The sequence below is a fragment of the Xiphophorus maculatus genome, chromosome 2, assembly GCF_002775205.1.
Source record: "Xiphophorus maculatus strain JP 163 A chromosome 2, X_maculatus-5.0-male, whole genome shotgun sequence".
Lineage (NCBI taxonomy): Eukaryota > Metazoa > Chordata > Actinopteri > Cyprinodontiformes > Poeciliidae > Xiphophorus > Xiphophorus maculatus.
The window spans coordinates 17,333,978-17,361,800 of NC_036444.1; the positions used below are offsets into that span (position 1 = coordinate 17,333,978).

General features: G+C 36.9%; 1 protein-coding gene across 1 annotated transcript in view; it reads left to right on the forward strand.

Annotated features, from left to right (window-relative positions):
• Positions 1 to 27,823, forward strand: part of LOC102222875 (neural-cadherin-like) — a 132,810-nt gene that overhangs the window by 49,741 nt on the left and 55,246 nt on the right. The window contains exons 5-12 of the mRNA XM_014470322.2: positions 2,419 to 2,530; positions 5,405 to 5,654; positions 14,874 to 15,016; positions 16,627 to 16,799; positions 19,668 to 19,836; positions 20,446 to 20,616; positions 22,166 to 22,338; positions 27,224 to 27,391. Of these exons, the coding sequence (XP_014325808.1) occupies positions 2,419 to 2,530; positions 5,405 to 5,654; positions 14,874 to 15,016; positions 16,627 to 16,799; positions 19,668 to 19,836; positions 20,446 to 20,616; positions 22,166 to 22,338; positions 27,224 to 27,391 (1,359 nt within the window). The remainder of the gene's footprint in view (positions 1 to 2,418; positions 2,531 to 5,404; positions 5,655 to 14,873; positions 15,017 to 16,626; positions 16,800 to 19,667; positions 19,837 to 20,445; positions 20,617 to 22,165; positions 22,339 to 27,223; positions 27,392 to 27,823) is intronic.

Below are 27,823 nucleotides of genomic sequence, written 5' to 3' on the forward strand. Positions count from 1 at the left end.
CTGAAAGAACTGCAACTTTTCATTGGTGTGGCTCTGTCGCATAAAACTAGATCTTAAAAAAATATAACTTGGGAAGACAATAAAGCGAAGCAAAGCTCATATTTTGTTATGTTAATTGTTGCAATGTACTAAACTTATGCCAGATGCTAAAATTAGTGTATAGGTCATGTTGTTCATTTTAATGGGGGCGTCCTCCTATTTTGGAAACATTGTGCTCCAGTTATGCAAAATATATTAATAAATCATTCTGAATAAGTGACTTTTTTTTTTTCTTTATAGAATCAGTTGCTTTTAAACAAACTCAATCAAAATCAAAGCACAATCATCCTTATTTGAATCAAAGCAACTCCTGCTTCAAGTGCAGTATCTTTTATGAGTATGCAGGTTTTTTTTTTTTTACATATTTGTTAAAACTGTCACCATGTTGTGATAGTATAGCATGAGACAGTTGATATGTGAAAAGACAGCCAGATGTCTCTCAATCTAGACAGATACCCACCCAGTCACACCTAGTAGAAGGAAACAAACGCACCCAGTAAAATACTTGCATTCTATTGGCTGAGATGTTACCAGGCGACAATGCTTCTCTGTTCCAAGCGTAAGCAGAAAATGATTCGCAAGAGAGCAAAGAGGTTTGCAAACGCAGATTTGATACGAGCAGAGACAAGTTTTGAGCCCGAGGAGAAAAGGTTTGAGAAAGCACAGTGAATGTTTGAAAGAGAGCAGAAGCTTTGAGTACAAGCATTACAAGTTTTGAGAAGGCATGAAGTTATTCTTTCACACTGAAAATGTAAGCACAAGTACAAGTTCTCAAAACTTTTGAGTTGTGCTAAATGTGTACTCTCGAATTATGGCAGAAAAATTACCCCATAACATTAACCTAGTACTTAAGCAAGCTGGTCGAAATGAAAACATCTTCATTAGAAGTGCATTTGAGTTTTTAAAAGACTGTATGTGTTTTAGAAGGTATTTAGCCAGAACATTACAGCAGTTTTGTTAATGTCTCTAGTGTGTTATTTTAATGCACTTTAAAGCTACTGATTTTTAATGAAATGTGTATGTGTTGACTATTAATTTGAATGTAGTACTGGAATATCTCTCACAAAAAATATACATAAATGACTGGGATTTTTATGACAGTAGAGACAATTCTCTTACCGTTTTTAAATTAAAGCCAGATGTTCAACTTTGTAAACCGTAATTTCTTACTTTTTATTTTGTGTTTAACTGTGTTCACATTCATCCTTTCTGCTTCATTCCAACACAAATCCATGTGCATTATTTCCAAAATTGAGAGACTTCCATTTCGTTTCAACTCTTGATATTTTAGGACTTCATGGAATTTTATTCATCATTTCTACTCATTTGTTTTAGTTTGAAAGTCACTGTTGTAGTTTGCTTTGTTTATACATTGCTGTATTGTGAGAATGTTAGTTTTTGTGTGTTTTCTTTCCTGTGGTTTTATCAAGCCTCATTGTATTCTTTTGTTTTGTTGGGTTTTTTTGTTCAGTTGTGCAGTGTTTTCATGCAGAGCTACTGTAGCCAAGGCTTTGCAAAAAAAAAAAAATAGTGATTAAAACTCAGCGCTGACCTATTGACACCATACTTGGCCATAGCCTCAAAGGAAGAGCAGCAGAATTTGTCGCTTTCTGCAGAAATGGGACGGCTGAGTGGTTTTGAAATGTTAACAAGTGAACCATGGGGCTCAGGGATTTTGTTCTGGGTTTTTTATTTATATATATATATATTGTTTTAAAAACCTTTTGTTTCTGGGTTTTGGAATGTGCTTCTGTGAAAAGTTGAAATGTAGGAAATGTCTTTTAGATTTGAAACTTCAGAATTTGAACTACAGGTAAGCAATTTTAGTTAAACTATCAATCATTTCAGGTTTACCTAAATTATTTATTTTCAGATTTAGTTACCCAGTTATTATGTCACAGGCTACCTTTACACCATATATTTAGCAGGGGAAAATCCTTTCTGTACAGCTTCATGTTTTGGAATAGGAGCTGGAGACTGGGAAAAACCTTTCCCAGCTATTTCAGGACTATTACTCAGCTGTCACTTCACACTTTACACACTGTGGTGACAGGGAGCTTGTAGGACGGAGGACAGTTAAGGGCTTTTTGCTGAAAACACACACACTGCAGCACTCACATGCTGAAAACATTTCTATTTTAGACTCGGGGAAAATCATGAAGTGGAAGATAAAGGATGAGTTGAACGGGCAACTAGTGGAACTAGAAAATGCAATTAAGATTAAGTTTTGGGGTCAACTTTCTACAGAGCATTTGATATGGTTGTCTTCTGGATTTGAGAGCTAATAAAGAGTGGTTAATTTTGTGTTCTTTCACAGTGATTTTTCCTCTCCCTCCCTTTCTCTCTCTGCCTCTCTTCTGCCTCTCCGGCACTAATCAGGTTCAGGTGTTGATAACGGATGAGAACGATTGTGTCCCAGAGTTCCTCCAGTCCATCTACAGTGTAGATGGAGTCCCTGAGACTGTAACCACAGCAACATCCCTACTGCAGGGTGAGACTCTTTTGACCTCAGATTTCCCATCCATCTGTTTCCTTTATAAATGGAGTAGGGAGACTTTTAGATTGTTCCCCTTCTCCATTTCACAGAAGAAAACTGTGGATGGATTTTAAATTAAATCAAAAGTTCCAGCTTCTGTGAGTCTCTCTGTTTTAGCGTATTGATACATAAAGGCTCCATTTTTGCCTCAGAACATCAGCTGCTAAGGTCCATGAAAGTCTGTCAAGATGATATGAATTTGTTTGGATTTATTATGGTCTCTCTAACCGATGATGTAATACATACTCAATTTTTTATAAGAATAACATCTGATTTAAATTATGTGTCTCAACTTTGGACGGATGTCCACTATTACTGTTTATATCTTGTACAAACTGAAACTAATTAAGAAAACTCTTTGGCTTAAAATGGTACGGAAATGTTCTGTTATCTAAATACAGATGTTTGTTTTTTTTAATGTTTGACATATTTTGACACTTTTTCACAAGCACTCCACTTCCCGAAGAAAATTACACTTTTGATTGCACTCATGAGAGTTAAGTGTAAGAAGATGCTGTGCTTTACATCATTCAGATGCAGCCTGAGGGAGAAAAAATATATATAAAAACAGATAAAGAAAACACACAGACAAAGCTACTAACAATTTACTATGAATAAATTTAATATAATTATTATTATTATTAAGTTTTGCCTATTAAAGTTCATGTCATTGTTTAAAAATCAAACCAGATATTTACATGCATTATAGAAAAATGCAACATTTTTCCTGCTGTCTAACAATAAATCAGGCAAAAACTCCTCTTTTTAGTCCTTTTGGATTATGAACACAATTAACATTTGTAGAGTTTCATCAGACATTTCTCCAAAATGTAAGGTCTTTTGCAAAGTGCAGTCTTGCTTTTCAAATTTCCTCTAGAATAATGACATCTTCTCTGAGTGGCCTGTTAGCCAGCATCTTCACAAGGTTTGCTACTTTTGTTTTGCTGTTGACTATTTGCACCAAAGCATGTTTATCGCCTATAAATGTTTGAAAAGATGAACGTGACACCTTAAGTCATCAGAAAATTGAGCCAGACTTGTGAAGGTCAACAACTCTTTTTCTGCTGTCTTGGCTAATATTTTTTAAATTTTTCAATGACCTCAGGCAAGTTACTCAGTGAAGCAATGTGTTTCAGGTTTTGCCTTGAAATGCATTCACAAGTATATTTCCAATTAACTCAAATACTGTGAACTAACCTATCAAAACTTTGCATGGTCATGACATCATCCAGGCTCTCCCAAATGTTGCAAGGCACAGTGATCTCGGTCATATGCAAACTTCAAAATTGAAACGCAAAAATTGAAATTAAAACTTGTCACACTCACAGCTCTCTGTACAGCGCATTTAAACATCTTGTTTGAACTATATCATTAGTTATATTTTGTAACTGTTCAACATTTTCTCTCCAATGATTTTTTTTTCCTCAGGGATTTTGTTTTATAAATGCAATAGTAATTACAATTGGATAACTGAACTGGTGGCTGAATGAATGATATGAAATAGGAGTACTGCTGGATATATTAACTTGAAGAAGATCAATAAGATATAGAGACAACATTGCTGATGACCTTGAAAGTATGAAGTATGATTTTTGTAATCCTTGAGGACATTGTGTTCAAAGCCTCAAGGAGGATAATTTGTTAGATTGTTATATTACCTCAGCAAATCAAATATTAATTGGCTAACTTCATTTTGAATTGATTATTTTTGACTATAAAGTTTGATCATCTAAAACATTTAAGTACAGAAAAGTACAGAAAAAAAAAAATTTGTTAGGGGAAATGGACTACAAATCAAAACGTTTATTCAGAAAACAATAAAATATGGAGTATAAATGGATGCCATGTAGAAATAGTTGGAAATGGAGATCCAGCTATAAGAGAAAATGATTAATAGGTTAGTGGAAAAAAGTGGAAGTGAAAGAATCAATTTGAAGGAGAGAAAAGAAGCTTGTAGGGTTGATCTTTAAAAAAAACTCAATCCCAGCTAGGAGGAGTGGGCAGAATTGTGAACAGACATAGAAATAGAGGAAATTTGTTAATCTGGAGGACTGCTCTGCTAACCAATAAAATATCAAAGAAAATCAGCTTTTCACTATCAGTATGTCCCCACAGGACATACTAAGGCCCACTGAAGTTGACGACAAAGTAGACTAAACTCACAGAGGAGCTTTTATTGGAGAAGTGTAAAGGAAATGCAAAATTTCAGTCTCTTTAACATTTAATGAGTCAGTGAAATTATACGAACCAAATTAAAAGAGTATCATAAATTACCAGATGTGATTTTTTTTTTTACAAGGTGCTAAGATGAAAAAAGAATGAGACATTAACACATGCAGGCTGCATGTGATGCTTGACATGCAGCAAATAAACACATCAAAGTAAATTGATGTATCCAAGTGTTGGGAGCTGGCAGGGTTGTATGTGTTAAACAGAGAGTTTAAGTGAAATTCACAGTGGTTGTGGCTGCGGTCTCTGGAAAAATCTCATCACACATCAGAGGCAAAGCTATAGTTTTTCTGTGTAATTACCTTAGAATGTAATCATTTCCAGCCAGGCATACACACATAAGTGCTGTTCATTTAATTATTTCTTTTCCATGTCTTTAAGCCAATTTTGGCAAATGATGGTAATCAGTCTAGCAAGGAACATTTTGTGTTCTAATAATTGTAGCTGTCTGAACTTATGATTTATTACATGTTATGCAAGGCCATAAAGGGATAATGATCTACAAAGATGTGAAAATATTCATCTGCACATGCCATGATTTTTTTTTTTTTCATTAACTGCTAACTGATGATCCTGATGTCATGTGCTCCATTTTGACAGTTTTAGCCACAGACTGTGACTCAGGATTAAATGCAGAGCTCACCTATTACACCCTGAGCCCGGATTTCAGCATTTCACCCCATGGGACTGTTTTCCCTGCGAGGCGGCTTGATTATGAGAGGCCTAATCATTTGTATGAGTTTGTGGTGATGGCAGTGGACAGCGGGGATGAACCTCATTCTGGCACCGCCACGGTCCGTGTGAGGATGGCTAATGTCAACGATGAGGCTCCTGAATTCTCTCAGCCTGTGTGAGTTTCTTTATTTATTTGCATTTAAAGAACACCATCTTATTCTTTTGGGCATATTTATGGGAAAGTTGTATTTTGTGTGAACTATTTGTCTACTTTTACACAAGCTGGAAGTATATGAATACACAGGTCCATCAAAATGTGTTGACACAGCTGGTAAAGATGTGTAAAAAGCATGAAATAAATTTCATATTTAACTGCAGTACCATACCCTTAAAGACCTTGTAAAACTTCACAATTAATATGAGTACATTCAATTAGTGCCAAAAAAACCCCATATTAAGAGATAACTGAGCTGCAAAATATCTTGTGAAAAACTTACTGATACCAGTAACAATAATGGTAAAATAAAAATAAATGGATCATTGTTTTTAAACGTATTTCATAATTTTTTTTGTGTGTGTTTCTAGGAACTTTTAATTATCAATCCAAAACTTGCTGCATAAACATGACATGACACAGAGGCCTATTACTTTTAGACACTGGCAACTGGGCAAGAAGTCTATTCTGCCTCCATGCACAGTTAGCAGGATGGTAAGGGAGGCAAAAAAAAAAAAAAAAAAAAAAATCCAAAGCTCAATGATTTAAGAATTGCAGCAAAGACCGGCATCTAGGGGTCACAACATCTCCATAACAATTATTAAGTATGAATGGATTGTTTGGGAGGCCTATACCAGGAGGAAGCTGTTTTTTCTCCTACTGTCACAAATGTTAACATAGTTCGCGATTCTCTGTTGTGACTTTAACTGGAGCCATATGCTTTGGTTTAATGAAATTAAGATTAAACTTTTCAACTACAAATACTGCAGGTGAGTTTGGCCCAAAGAAGATAGAAGTAATTGGCAGCAGTGGTACGAAAAATTGTGCCACCTTTAAATATATTAATGAGTTTTTTCTCCCACTTAATAAATGCACTATAATTAAAAAATATATATTGTAGAAAAGTACCCCTCTAAAGAAAAAAGAAATGATAGTTTAGAGCTTTTCCAAGTTTGCCAATAAATGTGATCAGTAGTGTTATTGACAACTTGAGGTATATTTTTTAAGTATTTGCCCTGATAATGCAGGAGCATTTCATAAATTATATTTCTGTCATTTAAATAATCTTCTTTATGGGGACTTAAAATCATTGATTTCATAGCTGCATCTTAGGAGAATAGCTGTGCATTTAAGAATTCCTGCTGAATTCTCCTTTCTTCTCCTTTCTGTCACACTAACAATAAACAAAAATGACACCGTGCCACTGGAAACCACGCATGCTCATGCCATCACACTGCCTCCGCTTGTTTTACATGTTAAGCTTCTATTCATGAGCTGCTCCGAGCCTTCCGCCTACTTTGTTCCCAATTGTTAATCTGGTACGTGTTGACCTAAGTTTGATGTCTCCAAAGACAGCTGCTTCAGAACTTTTTTGGCTTTTTAAGATGTTTTGTTGGCAGAATCTAATCTGATCTTTTTCTTTTCTCGGGGCTGACAAATTTGTATCCTTTGCTGAACTCGTGCTCCTGTTATGTCTTTTGATCATCTTTGACTCAGGAAGTGATGTATACCTACTAACTAAGTGTTTGCCACTTGCAGTTTTAGTATTCTTTGATAATCCGTTCTGTGGACCTTAAGGACCTTTGCGGTTTCTCAGCTAAAGCATATGTGTACAAAACATCCATGCTTGTTGCTACATATGGTAAAAATATATAAAAATGTAAAATGAATCCATCCTTTATTGTTGTAGTATAATCTTTCACATATAAACTAAGTGTTTATATTTTCACAAACTCAGTGGTCCCACAATTAATGGCACCCATAAAGGCTCATTAAAAATAAATAAAAAAGAAACTGTAGATGAACTTGTTTCTTTGTGATATAAAATTAGACACAATGGCACATGTTATAGCCACTGTCTGCTTCCCAAGATCCAAGTTCACATTTCCACAAATCACAGCGAGAAAAATAAGATGATGGGTGAGGTATAAAAAAATCTAAAAGTCAGATTTATTACTGCAGCAAAGAGTGGCAACTTGGGATCACCAGGTATCCATTATCTAATTAAACAAAACTGGTTGCTTGAGACACAGGGATGTGTACAAAGTGATTTGTGATTAGTAAGACATTTGTCGCAATGTATTTTGCAGAAATGCACCCGGAAAGCAGTGTTGATATTTAGCTTCAAATAGTTCTCTGTCACTATCTGGATTTTGGAGACATGAATAATTATGAGGAATGTTTGTCTGACACGGTGAGGAATTATGTACATTTATACAATTCTTCACTAAATAACTGCTATAATAATAAGACTATCAAATGGCTAAAAACTTCTGGGTGGAAATTGTTTATTTCTTATTTAAGGATCCCCTTTAGTCTCTTCCGTAGTAGAGACTATTTTTCCTGGGGTCCACACCAAACATTACAATAAAAACATTCTTTACAAGGCAATGTTGTTGTCCACTGAGGATGCTGTCTGCAGAAGAGTGCGGCACTCTTTCTACGACTGTTTTGTAAAAGCAAAATGGAGGATGCAGGAAGGGAGTGGGAACCCCCTGCAGGTAGGGGCGTGACGTATAATGAATTGAAACGGGCGTCCCCGGGTGTTCTGCACCGTTGTGTGAAAAGTGTTCACAATCACGAGACTGCGCTTTGACTGTTCAGCTTCATATGAAGCGTGTGGGAGTTTTAACTTAAGATGTTTTCTTTAGAATAATGTAACTAAGATTCAGAGTTTTAGCGACAAACACTCAAAGTGGGTTTGATATTAGATAAATGAGAAATATGAGCAAAAGAATCTGATGATGAGTGTTATGTATGGTGGATGAACTGTGCAGCTCTGGGTCCGTTTCTGTTCGAAAGAGGAGCTGTAAGGGGGCATGCCATAATAAACTTTTGCACTATTGGAATGTTTTAAATACAAAAATCTGTGAAAAGAAAACTAGAAATGGGCCATCATTTGGACTTTTATCTGTATGATTCAAATCATTTACCTAAATATTCATAGAAATAGTTCAGCAGACAGAATTTCTACCTTTTGTTCTACTGTGGCACTGAGGATTACATTAAAACACTCTTAAAGTGTCATTCCATTCTTACTTAATATGCTGAAAATGTGTCTTCATCAGGGTTGTAATTAAGGGTGAATGATGATGTTTATTACTACTAGGCTCTAGCTTGCCATATGAAATTGGAGAATAATTTGATTAAATTGTGCATATTAAATTGCAAGGAAAAGAAGTTGGCTAAATTGGACTTTGACTTTATGTACCTATTCTCCATTTTTATTTCAGTTTCATATTTTGTGATAAACATAATAAATAACACCTTTATGAACTTATTTGACTAGGGTATAATCTTTTTCTAGGAGTCTTGATTTAGCCAACCAAGATGTTTTTCTCTCATTGCTTTCTTGAACCTCTTTTACTTGCATTGATTGTGCCTTTTACTGCATGTTGCAGAGTCACTGCTTACAAATGCAAGAGGTGCTTAGAACTTGATTAGACAATTTCTAAAGAAATTGCAATGGGACCACTGAAACTGCCAGTTCCTTGTCCTCTAGTAAGTGCCAAAAAAGTTTAGTCTGAATCTATTAACGTGTTTGTTGACAAAACAGAGACAAAGGAACATGCTGATTCTCAAACGTCAATTTCAGAGCAACATTCTACCTAACTCTGAAAGAAAATCGCTAGATATTTGTCTTGAACTGTTTTTATTTTCTGGAAATCCATAGCTCATAATGAAAATATTTTGTTACCATGAGCTTAACAAGGCCTGCCTGCTTACAGCAGTGTGACATTTATTGTTATGGTGTAAAATATGAACACAGGCAGAGATAAAAACAGAATAACCTTTAGGTTGTCTGGTACAACCCTGCTCTCATTTTGTTTTGGAGTTAATGGGGCAGCTGAATGTATTTTTTTTTCTGTTTTTGGAGGCTTCCAATACACAACCAATATCTGGTGGGATAAATTAGTAGTAATGAACTTTTGTAAAAAAAAAACCAAAAAAAAAAACCTTTTCTGTTAATTCTTTTTGTAATTGGCACAAAAGAAAGTTGTTTTCATTAGAGACATATAGAAAAACTACTCTGCTTTTGCCTTGGTTCTACTCATTAAAGAGCTGTAGATGCATTTTAACTTGTAATATATACAGTACTTACATATACTATGTGTATAGTTTTTGTGTGAAAACATTTCACACAGCAATACCTCTTCCAAATAACCTCTCACAAAACAAGGCTTTTCTTACAATGATTATGAAACACTGTTTTATAATACAGGTGGAACTCAGTAAATCAGAATTTCATCAACAAATTAATACATTTTGTAATTCAATTCAAAGTCATTGCACACAAAGTGATGTATTTCAATCACGTATTTCTGCAAATCAATATAATTATTGCTCACAACTTATGAAAATGTTTTTCTAAGAAAATAAGAAATGCATTAAAAAGTAACAATGAAAGCATATATTGCACAGCATATGAGCTCAGTGACTTTTACATGAATTACTGCATCTATGTGGCATAGTATAGAGGCAGTGGTCTGTGGCCCCATTACTTGTGTCCTTTTTTCCTACCACTTGTTTTTTTCACTCATTTTTCACTTTCTGCTGTGCTTGGATACAGTACTATGTGAACAGCCAGCTTCTTAAGCAATGACCTTTTAAGGTTTACGTTTCTTGTGTCTACTGGACAAATGTCAGGTCAGCAGTTGTCCACCTGGTGGTATGTTTTGTTTTATTTTGATCCTGTGTACTTTTGTGTACATTTTCTACGAAGCCTATTTGTAGGACTTCATTTGCTTGAACAGAAATAAATGCTTGAAATATTCTGTGTGTATTGAATCCATATGATTTAAATAAATTAAATTACAAAACGAATTAGTTTATTGGTAATATTCTAATTTATTGAGATGTGCCTGTGCAGCTTGTGTATACGTCGGACTGAAAGCATCTAGCAAAGTCAGAGACATCGTTAATTTATTTTGACTGTTTCCATAAAATATTCTGTTTATGTTTCCATTTGCTTGTAAATCTTATTGTGGTTGAGCATTTCTATTGCTTGAGTCTCAATCATGGACTGATTTCAGCTCCAAAGATCAATGCTACTCACCAAAATGAAAAGGTTAAATAATTCTCCAGGTCTTACCCTGATCCACCAGCTGATCACATCTCATTATGTCAAAGCTAGCAGACTAGTTGCATCACAGATGGATGGGACGTTACATCACATATCTCAGACCTGCCTCCCTTCAGGCTATTCATTGCAGTGATGTTAGATGCTGGCAGTCTTGTCGTAAACTGTGGCTCACTTACGTCAAGTAAAAACCATGACCGCTAAGACAAACTCAATATGTTTGTTAGCTGTTTTAATCACTGTCATCTGGCATCAAAACACTCTGTTAATTTCTCTCACAATCCCAGACAAATATTGTGGCGAATTGAAGCAATCACACATACCCCTATGGGTTATTTTTTATTTTATTTTTTTTGCACCTTCTCTAAAGGTATGCAGTAATCTGACATATGGATGCAATTCACACTGTCACCACTGGCCTTTTTGGCACAGCTGAAAGAGTGGGTGGGCTGCAACTGTCACTGTGACTCCGCTGCATTTGTTTTCTCTGGATGAGTGAGCTTCTTGACCTGCCAGTCAATTTCTTTTTTCAGTGACCTCTTTAGACTACTGTTGCAGACCTCCATTGCATGCTCTTGTTGTCTTGTTGGGGCGTTCGTCTCGGTGGGTGGGCGGACACGCAGCTAAACAAACAGGTGGGCAGAGAGGTGGAGAGTTGGGCAGGCGAACATAGAGCTCGGAGGAAAATCACGCGGAAACATGGATGCAGGCGAGCCTGTGGAGAATACCAAAAGCGGAAAACAGACAGAAGACAGCCTGTCAGATATGCAGATATAGAGAGCAGCCTGCCGGCATTCAGACAAATGCTCCTGCCAGACAAGCTGCAGACTGATAGAAATGCAGGCATTATTCCAGATACTGTGTGTTGGGTGCTTTGTCATTGCGTGGCTTAGTGAGATGTAGATATATGCTACGAGGGAAGACATGAAAATCGTGTCCAAAAACAGCACATGTAAGGGCTGGAGAGATGAACAGTATTTTATTCATGAAATTATTCTTCAACTCAAACTAATTGTGACATTTGTAAAGGGAATATCAGCAGACAGACTTATGTTTCTTGGCATATCCTGTCAGTTTGCATTTGAATAAGTGGTAGAAAGGCTAAAACAGATTGATGTAATGGAAGGACAGGCACGCGGGCCAAAGAAATGCAAACAGGCAGATGTCTCGGCCAGCAGACAGACAGGAAGGCGTGCTCTTTCTGAGCCGAGCGCAACTTCACAGTTGACTGAGACGCTTTAGGAAGTAACGTGGAGGGAGTGAATGTGTCTTATCCGGGAGAAGCTGAGAAGAGGTGGCCTTTGAGCCGGGTGACGGATTACAGGTCACTCATGCTGCCACGGAGATTGCTGTGGCTGGCGGAGATGAATCGCCTATCAGCATTCTCCTGTAAACCATCAATCACTCCCCACCATCTCCCCTCACCACAGACGCCAACACCCCACCCCATGCACATATACTTACACGCTTTAGCAGCAGAAATGGCACCAAATCTCACAGTGGATGAGTACTGCTGACGAGTCAGCTGAAACTCAGCGAGAACGCCGCCCCCTCTTATATTCCGCTTTTCTTTATCAGCCATACTCTTTTATCCTCTTTTTTTCCCTTCTCACCCCCACATATAACTTTTACTGTCATTTCAGTCTCAGCCTTCGCCTTTGTCACCTGCTCCTTACCTCACCTCTTTTTTCCTGTTTCACTACAGCTCAGCTCCCTCCCAGTCACAGGGTTCATCTCCACCCCACAGCTCTTTGTGCCACAGCGGTATATCAGTCTCCTGTGTCTCACCGGCCATCTTTGCTGCCCAGCACAACAGAGATGGCAAATCACTGCTGACATTTTAAAAGGCACTGGATCAAATGGCCCACAGTGGGCCGGGCTTGAAGAAGCAGCATTTGTTCAATGACTTCAACATCCCAGCAGACATTATCATTTGTCTCAGCTGTGGCCAGCTAAGAGGACAGGTTAAATCATTGTGACAAGTAAAAGCCACAACCATACGTCTAATCAGCCTGCTGATGCTTTGGATAGTGTATTAATTCATGTCGTCTGTCTTTCTGTGTTATGTCGTCTGCTCATGAATTGCATGTGGATTTACAGGCCACATTCTGTTTTATGTTGGTCAATTTTCTCTCGTTATGTCTTTACAGTTCCAGTTTTTGCACCTTTATGAATTTTTTCAATTTTGACGTTATTAAACTAGACAAAAATCAGCCAGAAAAAAAGATTTTTAAATTATAATTTTATTTTATGTTATGCAAATCTCAGTTATAGTCAATGTGTGGGATTCAACTGTAAGAAGCAAAGTGAGAGAGTTCCAAAGTGAAAACCACGGCTAACCAAAATGGAAACAAAGACCAACCTCAAGACTTTCCCAAAATTTAAACAAAAGCTGTTTTTGTGAGGTCTGGGTTCTTTTACAATAGGCTAAAATCCAATAGTACTTTTCAGAAAAACAGAATTATAACAGTCAAACATTAACTGTGATGGTCTGTGATTGCTTTGTTTCCTCAGAACTTGGACAACCTGCAACAATTCATGCAAACATGAATTTCACTCTCTACCTGAAAATCCTGAAGGAGGAGGTCCCTCCATCAATTTTTCATTCCTGAAAGCTTTTCAGTTGTCACAAATATGCTAAAATTATTTCACAGCAATGCTAAAGACTCAGCCAGTTATTACAGATGCTTGATGGCAGCTTTTTCACCAAGGGTAACATAAGTAAGCTATTGTGTTTCCTATAGGTTGGTTGGGATAAGGTTCTTCAACATGACAACAGATTTTTAAAATCTTTATTCAGATGATCTTATTCTAATATAAAAATTTCTTTGACTAAAATCTGCAAAATGGTAAATACTTTTTCATGGCACTAGATTTAAAAAAAAATGCTATTGAGCTGTTTTGTTACTACATTAAAAAATCGACTCTATTACTTTTAGATAAGAACACTCAAAGCTGAGCTCTAGTACATCCCACTTCAATCAGAGGTCCTTAAGATGCTTTTTAAACTTGCCTGCTGTCTAGTTCTGGCCTATTGAATCAATTGCACTTGAACTGAAAAGGCACCTGTCTGCAGTATATAAAACTTCTTACTGTGGATGTGTGAGTGCAAATCAAGTCAAGCTGAGAATTGACTATACATCTATGAGACATGATTGTGTCAGAAGTACAGAAAAGGAATGAAATAAGCACATCTGCTAGAATGTAAGCGTTTGAGATTTTGCTTTAGTTTTTGTAAGACAAAAGCAGTTTGGAGTTTCTGGATGGTGCTATCACAGATGTTTGGTCAGAAAGGTTACCAACAAGCCGTATGTCAGTATGTGTTAAATAAAACGTTTTGGGTAAATGTTTTTTCTCATTGAAATGTGCAGTTGAAACACTCTTAGAAAATGAGGTCAGAAGAACCAAGAATTTTACCGTGATTTTCAACAGTAAATACAGTATGTATACAATTAGACATTAATATTCATTTCGAGCATGCTCTCCTGTCTCCACCTGATCTGACCATGAGTGGTGTTTGTTATTGGACTTCTATGTTGGCACCAGGACATTTTAAGCCACAGTTCAATAATCAACTTTGTTTGCAGCATCTCTTTATGACATTTGGTAGTGGACATGAAAAAAGCAAGTGAACATGGTATACTCAAAGTTAATGCGTTAGGACTAGGAAAAATGGGCAAGTGAGGGATTTGAGAGAGTTAGACAGGGATCAAATTGTGATGGCGGTATGAATGGGTCAGGAATTTGTAAAAACTGTAGCTCTCATGAATGTGGCTGCTGTCCAATGAGCAGTATTTCTCAGATGAGATCTAAGAAGTAACAGTGGTCACTCAACAGCACCATAACAGGCAGCTAAAGCTCACTTATCCCTGGTCCAATCCAACAGACTAGCTACTAAAGTTCAAATGATCACTCTTGCTCTGAGAGAAAGCTACCAGTGCAACGGAGATTGCTGCGTATGGCACTGGATTTCTGCAGACCAGTCAAGCTGAATTGTAATACTATGCCAGAATGGTGTAGGACTTTATTATATCAATTCTACTAAATGGTTCATTTGTTCTGGTTCTCGCTATAACCCAGTTCTTTTTGAATCCTTGCAGATATCGAACATTTGTTTCCGAGGACGCCGGTCCCAACACTCTTGTTGCCACAGTGTTGGCCAAAGACCCAGATGGTGACAGTATAACCTACTCCATAACCGCAGGCAACGAAGAGGGCAACTTTGTCATTGACAGCCAGAAAGGTGATATTTCTTAATTTCCAGCCTGACATTATATTTTCACCTCTCAAACTAATTGACAGGTTTTCTGTCAAATCAAATGCATTTTTTTCTAACATGCTGCTGCTGCAGAGGTGTGTTAAATGCCCTTTGGTTTCAAAGTCAAAGCAGAATGAAAGTGAAACTTCTAATTTATAAACTATAAATTCTTCTCAAGTGCTTTTTAAGTGACACTCCCTTTGTTGTTAGGATTATGAATACATTCTATAACACTATTTTGGCAATTTCCACACTTCTGTTGTATTTTCTCTTTTTTTCCTTTTGGCTGGTGTAGAGAAAAAAATGTTCCATGTGTTTCTCTGCTTTCTAGCATTGGTGACTGCACAGTTTATCTTTTTTATTTACCCTTTGATCCGAAACCAGTGGAAATCTCTGTGACATTTGTCACCCAACCCTTTCAATTCAATTTCACAACAACTGCTCTATCATAGCTCACAATCTCCAGGCTGTGCTCTGCCAACTTCTCTTTCCTTTGTGTCATCTCTTTATATTCCTTCCGTCCTCTCTCTATGTTCTCATAATGAAAATAAGTATCATATTTACATATCTTAATATTATAATGTATCAATTTCTATAATTATCAAATGCATCTTTACTTCCAACTTCCTTACCTTTCGCTCTGTTTTAAACGCCAAACTCATGAAAACTCTCAGAAAAGCTAAATTTAATAGCTGGAGAAGCTAGTCCTGCAATGACAAACAAGGTTGACATTTAAGGCGGGAAAATTACTGTGTACATCTTATAGTTGACCTATTTTAATGTACTACCATAGTAATGTCAATGTCAGGTGTTTCCATTAATACATTATTCCCTACTCTGGTCTGCATGCAGCTGGAATTATAAGTTAAGTGGGAGGAAGAACAGTGAGGCACTTGCAACTGTGTATATCAGCAAGCTGTATTGTCTTTAATCAAGTGCCTTAAAAAGAGATGAATAAAAATCCAACAAGAGAATGGAAAAAAAAAAAGAAAACTCCCCATGCTCTCACTTCAATGACTCTCCTCCACATCACAGGCAGCTTGCTCGTCCTGCAACCTCTGATGTTTTTACATTACTTTTGACAAGAAAGATGTTGACTCAGATGCACCACCCTTTTATCCGACCTTTTATCTTGACTGTTACATGAAAGCAGACAAAGGAGCTGAGAGGAACGGCTAATAGGCTTCTGCTGAGCTAGGTTGACTTGGAACCAGACCCTCTTCACTTCTTCCTGTTTTCACTCAAATTCTTGAGCTGCCAGTGCATCTTCACAGCAATTATTGTATCAGAAATGTACCAAAACCACAACTGTGAAATTAGTTTTTGGATGTATGCTGCATATCAGATTTTTACCTTTCTGTGGACTTCTGTAGAGGTGCTTCCTCCACCCCTCTCTATTTCACTCTTCAAACTACGTAGAAAAATAGCTGCAGAAGGAATTGTCTGCTGCTTTTTAACGATAGCTGCTCTCTCACTAAGCAAGGCCAGTGTGGCAATAACGTCCTGCTTAATGACTAATGGAAAGAATGCACATGCTTTATTAGGACGCAGCCTATTTTATGATGTGTATATTAATGGGTCTGAGGTCTCTGCAGGATTGATCCGTCTGCGCTCCACTCCCCTGCCAAAGCTTCAAGGCTTGGAGTACGTCCTGAACGTAACAGCCACAGATGACAATGCGTCAGGCGGGCCACACTCTCTCACCTCTACCGCCCGGGTCGTTGTTGGAGTTGATGATGTTAACAACAACAAGCCAATATTTGAGCAGGTGAGAATCTTTGCAAAAAACAATACCTGTGTTTGGCAATGTCTTAGTTGCTCCAATGTTGCTGGCAATTTATTTCAGAAATTACACTGAAATATTACTCTATGCTCAACCATGTGGCAGCACTGGATCAAAGTGATGTCCTCTTTAATCTACCAGCACAATAGCGAGGATTTAATGTTGTGTTCCTTTTGTAAACATAAACGTTTGATCCAACATTATTGCTATTGTGAGGCTTTATTATGTACACTACATGCCAAACATTTGGAAGCAAGATCAAATTTATTTAAAAAAGAAGGATAACATAGTTTCATTGGTACTTTCCAACAAAATAGGTTGCCAAAAATAATACTAATAATAATAAGAGAAATGATTGATATCAATGAAACCAAAGCTTCCAAATGTTTTTGCCTTTTTTGGCCTTGTCTCAGTAATTCTTTAGAAACAGCTGATTTATAGATGAGAAATAAGAGACCACTTTCTTTTCCACCATATCAAATAGATAATATTTAATGGGAAACATGTACAATTTGCCAAGGTTGTATTTTGTGCAAATTTCTTCTCTTTATGGCACCAGATTGATTCACCCATTTGTTCATTGATTCACCCCTTTGTTCATTTCTAACCGTGTTTTGCACCCATGTGTTACGGTTTTGTCCTAATCTACTTGTATTTCATATCAGGAAGCAAACCATTTGGTACCCATTTTCTATACCCCACACCACAAACATTAGTCTGTATCCCTTTCAATTGGGTAATATAATAAATTATGGTGAAGATTGTGGCTCAAAGTAAAGTCTAGTTGTCTTGTTATCCAAAAGTTCAATTCCACCCATCGTGTTTTGAGGCGTCCCTAGGCAAAGCACTTCTGCACATCATAATGTGAGTGTGACTGGCCAAATGTGGCAAGAGTGTAAAGCACTTTGAGGGGTTTGTATGACTAGAAAACTGCTGCATACATTCATTACATTTACCATTTAAATCATTTAAGAAATTCCCCCACCTAGTGTATAATTTAATTTAACCTTATGAGGTTTTCTGAATGTTTCAAATTGCGCCTTATTTCTCTGTGTGAGCATGTATTTCTGGTACACTTTGTTTGCATAAAGCAATTTTGACAGATCAGGATGCCTGATCAAACCAAAATAACTAAGTAACCGAATAAAAGTGGAGAGTGTCTGCTCCAGGAACCTCATGGTCACATTGTTGCAGATTTTGCAGTGTGCTTCTGTTGGCATTTTAGGGCCATGAATTTCAGTGGGCAGTGGTGGGGATAAGAATCTGAATGTAAATGGTCTGGATGGGAGCCACCTCCTTTACCTCTAAGGTCATGGTGCTCATACAGAAAAGGGTGGACTGCTTCCTCCAGCTTGTGAACCAATCTGTTCCTCGAGTGGACAAGTTTTAGAATTGTTTATCCTTGGCAGGATGGAATGGTATAGAGATAGATAAATTGGGGCGTCATCTAATTTAAAGGTTGCGTTGCTCAGGTATGTTGTGGTATAGAGGGCCTAAGACAAAAAAAAAAGTTCACTTTACTGGTACATTTATGTTCCAACCTTCACCTCTGCTAACAAGATATGCAACATGGCTGAAAAAATGACAGACCAGTCAAAGCAACTAACTGAGTTTGTTATGTATGGTGCCTGGTCTCAGTCTTAGGGTGAGATTTCAAAGACGAACTGCAGTTGAGGTGGTTTGGTCATGTGATCAGATTGTCGTTTTGACGCCTCGTTTGGAGGTTTACCAGCCACGTCCCTCTAGGAGGAGATTCACAGCTAAATGGAAGGACAGTATCTGTCTTCTGATCTAGGAATGCCTTGGAATCTTCCGGATTGTGGTGGAGAGTATCAATAGGAAAAAAAAAATGCCTGACTTTTGCGACTCCACCATCTACCACCTCTTCAGGCTGTTTATGTCTTCATAATCTGCTTCTATGTTGCTGGAATCTTTGGAGACTTATCTGGAAACCGCAGAAGTATAAAATGTCATATTTTTTTTTATTTTGGCAACTGACTTAGACCTTGTTAGTGTCATCCATTTTCTCGTATGTCTGATTGTTTCTGTGAACTTCAATTGCTCCTCTCCTTCCCCTCTCTAGCTCTCATTTTCTTGGAATTCTCATTTCCCAGGCTTCTCTCTCTCTCTGTTTTCCCATGGGTTTCGATTAGCCTGCACAACCCACTCTATCTTTAGGCAGTCTGTCGGGATTTCAATTAATTTATGAATAAAAGTGCAATATCATCACAATACACTACACCTGTTTAATGAACTTCCTCCCTAATTAGGAATGACTCGAACTTCGTAGATGACGCATTCACATGGAGCCTGCACTCCTGAGGTGTTTTTGGCCATATGAGAACTATGCAACTTTTGTAAATATCAAGTTAGGCTTTAGGTGTTAATGTGAGCAGCTACAGTTCTGCCCCTGCTCACATCCTTTGATCCAGCTCATCTCTCTGTCCCTCTTGAACTCTTGTTCTCAATTTGTTTTTGTCTTTCATGGTCACTCTATCAAAAAAGTAGCTTACATATATATGGATGCAACACAAGAAGACTCCAGAGGGACATTCTTAATTTAGGAAATATGTTCATTAGGGGGAATAGATTGAAATTGTAGCCAAAGACCAAAGCTCCTCAAAATAAATCAGTTCAAATGATTTCTTTTACACAGTTATGTGCTTCTGGCTCTGTAATTAATCTGAGCTACTCTACCTGTCCTCCTGACCTGTAAACTGTTTGAAATGACTTTTTTTGATCCTTGTGTTCTCATTAATGCAAGACTTTCTGACAGTATATGTACCAATTCTTCCTTGTATTATTTGTGTCTGCTTTGTCTCTTCCCCTCTCCCTCCCCGCTCTTTATCTCAGTGCCAGCAGTACTGTGAGCAAGCTTCAGTGCTGGAGAACCAGCCAGCAGGGACTTTTGTGTTGCAAGTGCATGCAGTGGATGCAGATGAGGGAGCAAATGGAAAAGTGAAATATGGCTTAATGCACAGAGACAGCGCCATGCCTGCCTTCAGAATTCACCCAGACACAGGTAGGGAGTTGTGGATTGTTGCAGGGCAAAATTGGTCTCAATTATACATGAAACACAGAGTATCCTGTAGATAGACAGATCTGCTGTTAAATGGTACCTGACGTCCGTAATGATCATTGTAAAACAAAATATAATATGAGAGAAGAGTTATGCGTAAAGCAGGAAGTCCTTAGATAAGATGTTAAATTATTTACAGTTTTAAAATGAGATGTCCAGTTTGTAAGAATATTAGTGACAAAACCTGCAGCTGAGCTGAGGTCTGACGAGGTTTATAGTTTCTCGTCAGTGGAAGAAACTGGTTGAACAAGACTGCTTGAAATGTTAATATGTGGAGTCATTATGTTATTCCATCAATCATTTTCTTTCAAGCTTTGGTTATCTCTTCTTCATCTTAATCATGAAGACATGCAGCTCTTCAAAGGGAGGCTCGAATTGCTCAGAATAAATTCATAATTGTTTACTTGTCTCGATTTATGGATTGATGGATGGACGGACTCAAGTGAGAGAATTGGAAAACCACTGAATGGATGAGTGAATTTATAAGCAATCATGTGTGTATATTTGCCAGAGGGTTGATGAAGGGCCTTGATTATGCTTCTGACTTTACAGGAGTGATTGTGACAGCCCGGCGCTTCGACAGGGAGCGGCAGAGAGAGTATTCAATTACAGTAACGGCCACTGATTGGGCCGAGGAGCCGCTCATTGGCATCTGTCAGCTTGCCATCCAGATACTGGACCAGAATGATAACAGCCCCAAGTTTGAGAATTTGCGCTATGAGTGTAAGTGTTAAACATATATTATTCATGAGCCAAAAATAGCAACACTGAAGCACAGACAGAACACTGAACAATACAGGCGTGAATAGGCAGGGCAGAAGTCTCAGTGCATGCCCTTTATCCTATTTAATCGAACAATTTGAATTTAAAAAAGGGCAAATGAGGAGCATTACTTGGTGAATATTTGAAGAAAAGGTTTGATGACTTTAATGGCTAAAAGTACAAATTATTTTTAGCTCACTATGTGTTGCTATGGCATGTCTTTTCATGCACAAACAAAAGATTTCAGCTCCTAGTTCTCTAATTGATTGTAGGTAATTAATAGTGGAGCACATCCATTTTAGCTTGGTTAAAATGTCCTAAAAAGGCCATTAGTCCAGCTTCCTGCTAATGTGTTTAATAGAAATGTAGATGGTTCAAGACGGTAGATAGTTCAAGACTGTATAGTTTATAACAACTGTCTTGGCCAATACAAAAGCTGTGTCCTCCCCTGACCACATTACCTCAGTTGAAGTTTACATACAATCATCACTGGCATGGATGTGATTTAAGGCTTTTCAGAATCAGAATTATTATAATTTTTTTAATTTTAATGATTAATTTGAATCTTTTAATGTTGGGCAGGAAAGATCATAAAGTAAAGCAATTTAATATCAAGATTTAGGTGAATCTTTGGCTCACCTGAACTTCTCTCTGGAGTACATTTGGCTGTCCATGTGGGCAGCTGCAAATTTCACTTGAGCTATTTGGAGCTAGTGCTTCTTTTTTGTTGTCACTTTTTCAGTCCAAGGCACTGTGAGACTTGCTTCATTGAAGACAGTAACCATGATGCTCTTGCAGTTTCCATTTGGTTCCTTCTGAATTACCTAACCATATATTTTATCTGAGGGTGAAAGTTGGAGTCAAAATGTTAATGTTTGGACATAATTATGTGTTTCAGCATCAGATTTTTTTTTCAGTTCTACTCTAAAATACTTCATTTATTCCAAAGGTAAGTTAAATGTTTTCATATCCAGGTATCTTTAAGGTGTTGTCATGGTCGGTGATGCTGTGGGGTAGGAAGAATTTCCAGTAGTTGTCACTCTTGCAGTGAATCTGAAGAGGCCTATATTTGGAATTTGTAAAGCAGAAACCAAAAATTTAAATGAGTTGTGCTAATTCTGCCAGCAAGAGTGGCAAATAGCCAACCAAACACATGTCAGAAGCTAGCTGATGGCTACAAAAAGTGGATGGTTTAGACACAATTTGCTAAGAGACATTTCTAAGGGTGTATGTAAAAGCCCAGAATCCAAATTATTCATCCAATTCTTACAAAATTAATTGAAGCTGTCTTATGTAGGCTCATTCCACCCTGGAAAAATAACTGTTCAAATAATTAAGTAAAAGCCAGTGATTACATTCATGCTATTGGTAAGTTTGTGCAAACCTCTCAATGGAACTAGATGAGTTTTGATCTTTATTGTTTTTTACCTTATGCTGGGGAATATGAAAAGATGTTTACATAAATCTGACAGTGAACAAGATTCATGCAGAAAATATCTGTCTTCTGTAGATTTTCTAAGAGAAGACACACTGGTCGGTACAAGTTTCCTCCGTGTGGCAGCTCATGACGATGACTTTGGCACTAACGCAGCCATCACTTACTCCATGTCAGTGGAGCAGCCTGAGTACCTGCGGGTCAACCCTGTGAATGGATGGGTCTACGTCAACCAGCCCATATCTCAGGTTAGTCAGAATGTAGTAGAGATGTTAGCCAACACACACACACATGCACCCCCACCATCTATTGCATCAATTTTGATGCATTAGATGGTAGCCCGTGGGTTTGTGTCAACAAAGTTAATGAACAAGTCCCATCAAAGTGCCTTCGTCTGTGACTACCATTCTGCTGTATGTCTTCTCCCAGGGGTGCTGCATTGTGGGAAATGCCACAGAGGGAAAAACAGAGAGAAAACAATTCAAGCTAAACAAATGATTTAAAGCATATTTAACAATGTCAGATTTCTGTAGGTATATTTGAAGAGTATCACGGTAGACTGAGTTATAAAAGAAAGTACTTATCGCCTTGCTGATGACTGTTAATGGGTGGAAAACATTTTAGAAAGCCATTTATCACACAGAGCAGCTGCATCCTTAATTACTGCGACTTTCTTGTATTGAATTTAAGACAATTTTGTCACCGTTTATAATCTCACATTTTAGAAGGGAAGCATGCTGCATTCTGCAACCTAAAATGTCACAAATGCTTTAAAGACATCTTAAAGACCGGATGATTATGCATGCAGCCTTAATGCAAACTATAACAGAACACTACAAGATAGTCACTTACCATACTGGCAAAATATGCAAAAAGAAGGGATTTGTGCCTTGCTTAGGATTTTCAGTTTCCCCAAAGAATTAACCTGCCTATACCGATTTTGGCTGATTCTGATATCTCTCTAGGAGCTGGAATTAACAGCATTCATATTCTTTTTAGGGTTCCTGCGGTAAGCAGCCATTAATTATTTAAATTAAACACAGAGGGAACGTCACAATATGTCTCTATCAGAGAGAGGCACTGTAAAAGGGATTTACTAATATTTTCAAAGATAAGATGAATATGGAGTTGATATTTTAACGTCTTTAGCGTCTTATGCTAGCTGAATTTGTGCAGTTGCCACTCTTACCTGTGTCTTTGTGTGTACAACCTAAAAAGTTTAGACTCATGTATTTAATCTGAGATTTTCAAGATACTGCCAACAATTAAAATTAAGAAAGGGCCACCACCGAGTGAGGGTGAAGACAATCCAAAAGGACAAAATAGAGCAAGTTTGCTGTAACCCACTGTACCTACTTTGTATCTGGTGAAAGCAGGTGAAACCTGGTGAAATCAACACCAGGTTAAGCTGTTACTTTTCTGGTGATTTTTTAAAAAATGTTCCCAAGCCAGATATCAATGTACGTCCTGTGTCAGATATGCCATCTTAGCAGAAACTAGCTAACTTTTAAATGTGTGCTTTCTTCTTTGGTGCTGCCTCTAATGTTTGGTAAAATCTCTCTGCTATGGAAAAATAACGTCTCGGTAAACATTTTGGTTGTTTAAAATGCATCTAAGCAAAGTCTAAATGGTTATATAGTAATGTAGGTATATATTTGATTTAAAGTGAAAGTGTTTAAAAACAATCTAGAATTAATTTTAGACATTTATTATCAGACTTAGCACAGATCTGATTTACTCAACATAGACAAAAAAAAGTAACTCCAAGCTGTGTATCCAAAATATTTAAATTAATCCTGTTCTTTCCTAGCTAGTATTCTTATTCTAGCCAAAAAAGAAACAAGTTCAAGACCTTTCAGTATGGATTATTAAAGTTTTTTATCGCTGTTGGAACAACATATTTTTTTAAGGAGCAACTCTGTTTGCCATCTGCCTATGTGACCCTTTGTCAGTGCAGCAACTTCTTTGTCACTGTGGTTCTGCCTGGATGTTCCAGTTCTGGCTGCACGACTGACATTTTTCCTATAGTACCAATCTGAACTTTGTCTTTAATTGCATCCAGGAAGCATCCTGTTGTCCTGATACAACAGGTCCTGATTATTTTATGTGCATTATTTAAACACTTAAAATAATGTGTTTAACGACACATTATAATATGTGTTGCTGTTGTGTCTAATTATGTGAATCTCATCGTGTTTAACGACATTATCTCTATTCGTGACACCCACAAAAATACAGACTGCATGTAATTACAGCAACATCAAGACAGCAAAAAAAGATTCAATTAGTTTGTAAAGCTGTCTCATTTTTTTGCATTTTTGCAGTACTTTTTATTTTCCATCCATCCATCCATCCATCCATCCATCCAGGGAGAATATACAGTTGACTCATTGAGCCATATTTTTGTAAAAGAAATATGTTTAAGTAATAACCAGTGGATTTTATCCCACTGTTTATCATCTAACTCAGCTCTGTAACACATTTTGTTTACATTTTTTATGTGTTGTTAACTCTTTCTAACCCCACAGCCACAGCACCCTCTGTGTTTTTTCTTTCTAATTTATATATATATATATATATATATATATATAAAGTGTTGTTCTTTTGGCAGACGCATACCTTTGCACTGTAGGGTTGTTTATTATTAAACATGCTTTTAAGCGTGCCAGTATCGAAAATTCACAGCTACATCTGCCTTATGACTTCACTGCTAACTTCATGCAAAATTAAAAGTAGTAAGCCTCCAAAACCTCGTCAAGCGATGATGCTGCATATTTTAGGATACTTTCAGAAGCTGTTTGAATCATCTTTCAATCATGCTGCAGCGGAAACCATTAAAGCACTTGTGTTTTCATGTAAAATGTATAACTGGTCTGAGATGACGCTCTATTTTGATTTACTTGTCAGTTTCTCATTACACAGTAATCAGTACCAGACCATTTTTAAACTACAGTAAAAAAAAAAAATAAAACACAGTTACCAGTATAAATCCAATGCTTCAGCTGAATTTGAAGGATAAGGGCAACTGTACAAAGGCAGATATTTTTATGTCCCACTGTAAGACAGTGCCTTGCACAGCCGTGGTTCATGAAGTGTCAAAACATTGTACAGTAGCTACATCTCCACAGAGAATTAGGTGGAAAGGACTGGAAAGGCTGGCACGGCTGTATCTAGACTATCCATGGATAATTTCAGGCTGAGATAAAAAAAAAAAAAAAAAACCTTTATTGCAAATCTAATTTAAAACCTTTGTCGGATGTTTCAGATATTCGGTGTGACATTCATTTATTTAAAAAAGCAGCAGCAGCTATCATCACATTGGACAGCACAGATTGCAATCTTTGTGTTCTGAGTTTAATCTTTTCAAAAGAGTTGTTCACAAATATAATTAAATACTCCTGTGAATAATAAATGTAATTTGGAAACTGAAACACATTCCTTTTTACCAGACACTTGTATTATGATAATTTGCTATTCACATGAATATGAAAAAACAGGTAACAGTGCAACTTAGGAACTGACTTAAATTATTCTTTGTGAGTGTAGAAAAGAAGAAAATATTGTATAAGCATAAAAAAAAGTACTTTGAGTGCCCTATGTTTCCCTTAATGTTAATGTTAGCTTGATCTAACTTTGATAAACAGTCCCAGTAATCTACGTACTAATAAATGTTTTCAACATTGTTGACTTTGTAGAGTGTGAAGCAACTTGAACTGTGACTTTTAATGTCCACAGTCTCTTTGCTCTTTGTCTCACTTTGGTCAACCACCTAAATTTTATTCAGTCTCGATAAACTCTTCATTACATTAAGCATATTTCTCTTTTCAGTAAACTAGTCGTGTAAAATAATTATATTTTTCTGACAGTTCAAGCTATTTATAATATTATGTTTCTATGAAAGACTTTTACACCTGCAGTAGGTTCTTTTATTCATGAAGGTTAGCCTCTTTACTTCCCTCTGATTGCAATAAACAATAACTCATCGTCCTCAGGTTCAATACTAAATGTTTACAATGTTAAAATTTGATTTAATTTGTAGAAACAGCTACATGTTGTAAATATCCCGAATGTGCAAAACAACTCTTGGCCAGTTAAAAATAATATTTTCCTACATTTGTACATTTTTGTAAGTCTCTGGAGTCACAAAGGATGCACTGCTCCCTATTGGCCAACTTTAGACTCCCTTAATCGCATTGGCTGTATATGAATGTATAAAACTCTAAACTCTGCTCATGTTTTGTGGCTTCCATTTGTTCTGTTTTGTCATGATATGAGAACATTTGTTTGTTGTGGAAAAAACCCCAACAAAAAACCAAACCTCAGGTAGGAATGAAAGGTTTCCAAGCAAAAAAAGAGTCACTGGACAGCCTTTGGACTATCAGTTTAGGTAAATGTTTCTTCTTGCTTTACATGCTATGCTAATTCAACTGAAGCTCTGTTAGACTTTGTCTCAGCCTCCAATATAAGCCTCCGTTAATATTTTTTGGACATGCATTCTTTGCTTTACAAATCTTTTTTTGAATTGCAAATGAGAAGCCTTGGGACATCCCAAAAGTTTATCCCGCTGGTCACACTGATTCAAGGTTGAAGCTGAAGCGACCATTTTTGGAGCAAAAGATGGGCTGAGGGTGCAGAACGATGGAGCATGCCTCTTAGATTTAAAAACCAACAAAGAGAGGGTAAAATTACATTTTCTCTCCTGGATTTTGGATTTAACAGAGTCATTGTGATGAGCTACTTCACCGCCTAATGATGGGGATAATTTTTTTCACCTCTGGACTTCATGATATTTTATATATTAAGGGAGAAATTACTTCTTATTGATTTTATTAACAAATATCAGTTACTTTTCTATGTATTGCTCTTGATTAATGGTGGTCTTCTCTTGCAAAGTGTCAGATTTTGATTTCTTTATTATGACGGTTTTTTTTTATCTTGAGATGACAAGAAAAATATCCTGTTATGAGATGGCAACTTTTATTTTCATGTCATGATGAGATATGCTTTTGTTCTTAGCATCTGTACCCCAAGGTTTTGCTGTATACTATTAATTGCTCTTTTTTTTCTGTAAACATAACAATTAATTATGTCTCTTAATCCTGTAAACACCTGAGTTGTTAACTGTCTCTACAGAGAACCTATATAACACGGGACATTATAGCAACAGATGGAGGAAATCGTAACACTTCCGTGGAGCTGGCAGTGACCATTACTAATGTGAGGAATCAGCCTCCTCAGTGGGAAAAAGACAGCTACAATGTTGTCATACCTGAGAACACTGCTAGGGATACACCTATAGTGGTAAGGCAATTTGCATCTTTAATTGTATGGTGTCACTCTTATGTTATTAGATTTTTCTTTTATTATTTAAGGCTTGAATTAGCTGCTTGTTTGGTGTTTGTGACTGAAGTGTGCACCGATGATGTCACAGATCACATTATGTTTGTCAGTGGACTGAGAAAAAACTGGAAGCACATTGGTTAGAAGTAAGCAAAATCTGACACAGAATCTCATATGCTAAGCAGGTTTTCTAACTTTGTGGCTGCTACTAAAAAGAATTAAATATCTCTGATATTTAAGAAAATATATATTAATCAATTTTTAGACTGCAAATTCCCTTTAGTCCAAGGAGAGGGCCACTGATAAGAGAGATTACTTATAGACTCAAATCACTGGGTTAGATATTATGTAAACTGTAGTTCATACTTTAACAGTCATTCAAATATTCACTCA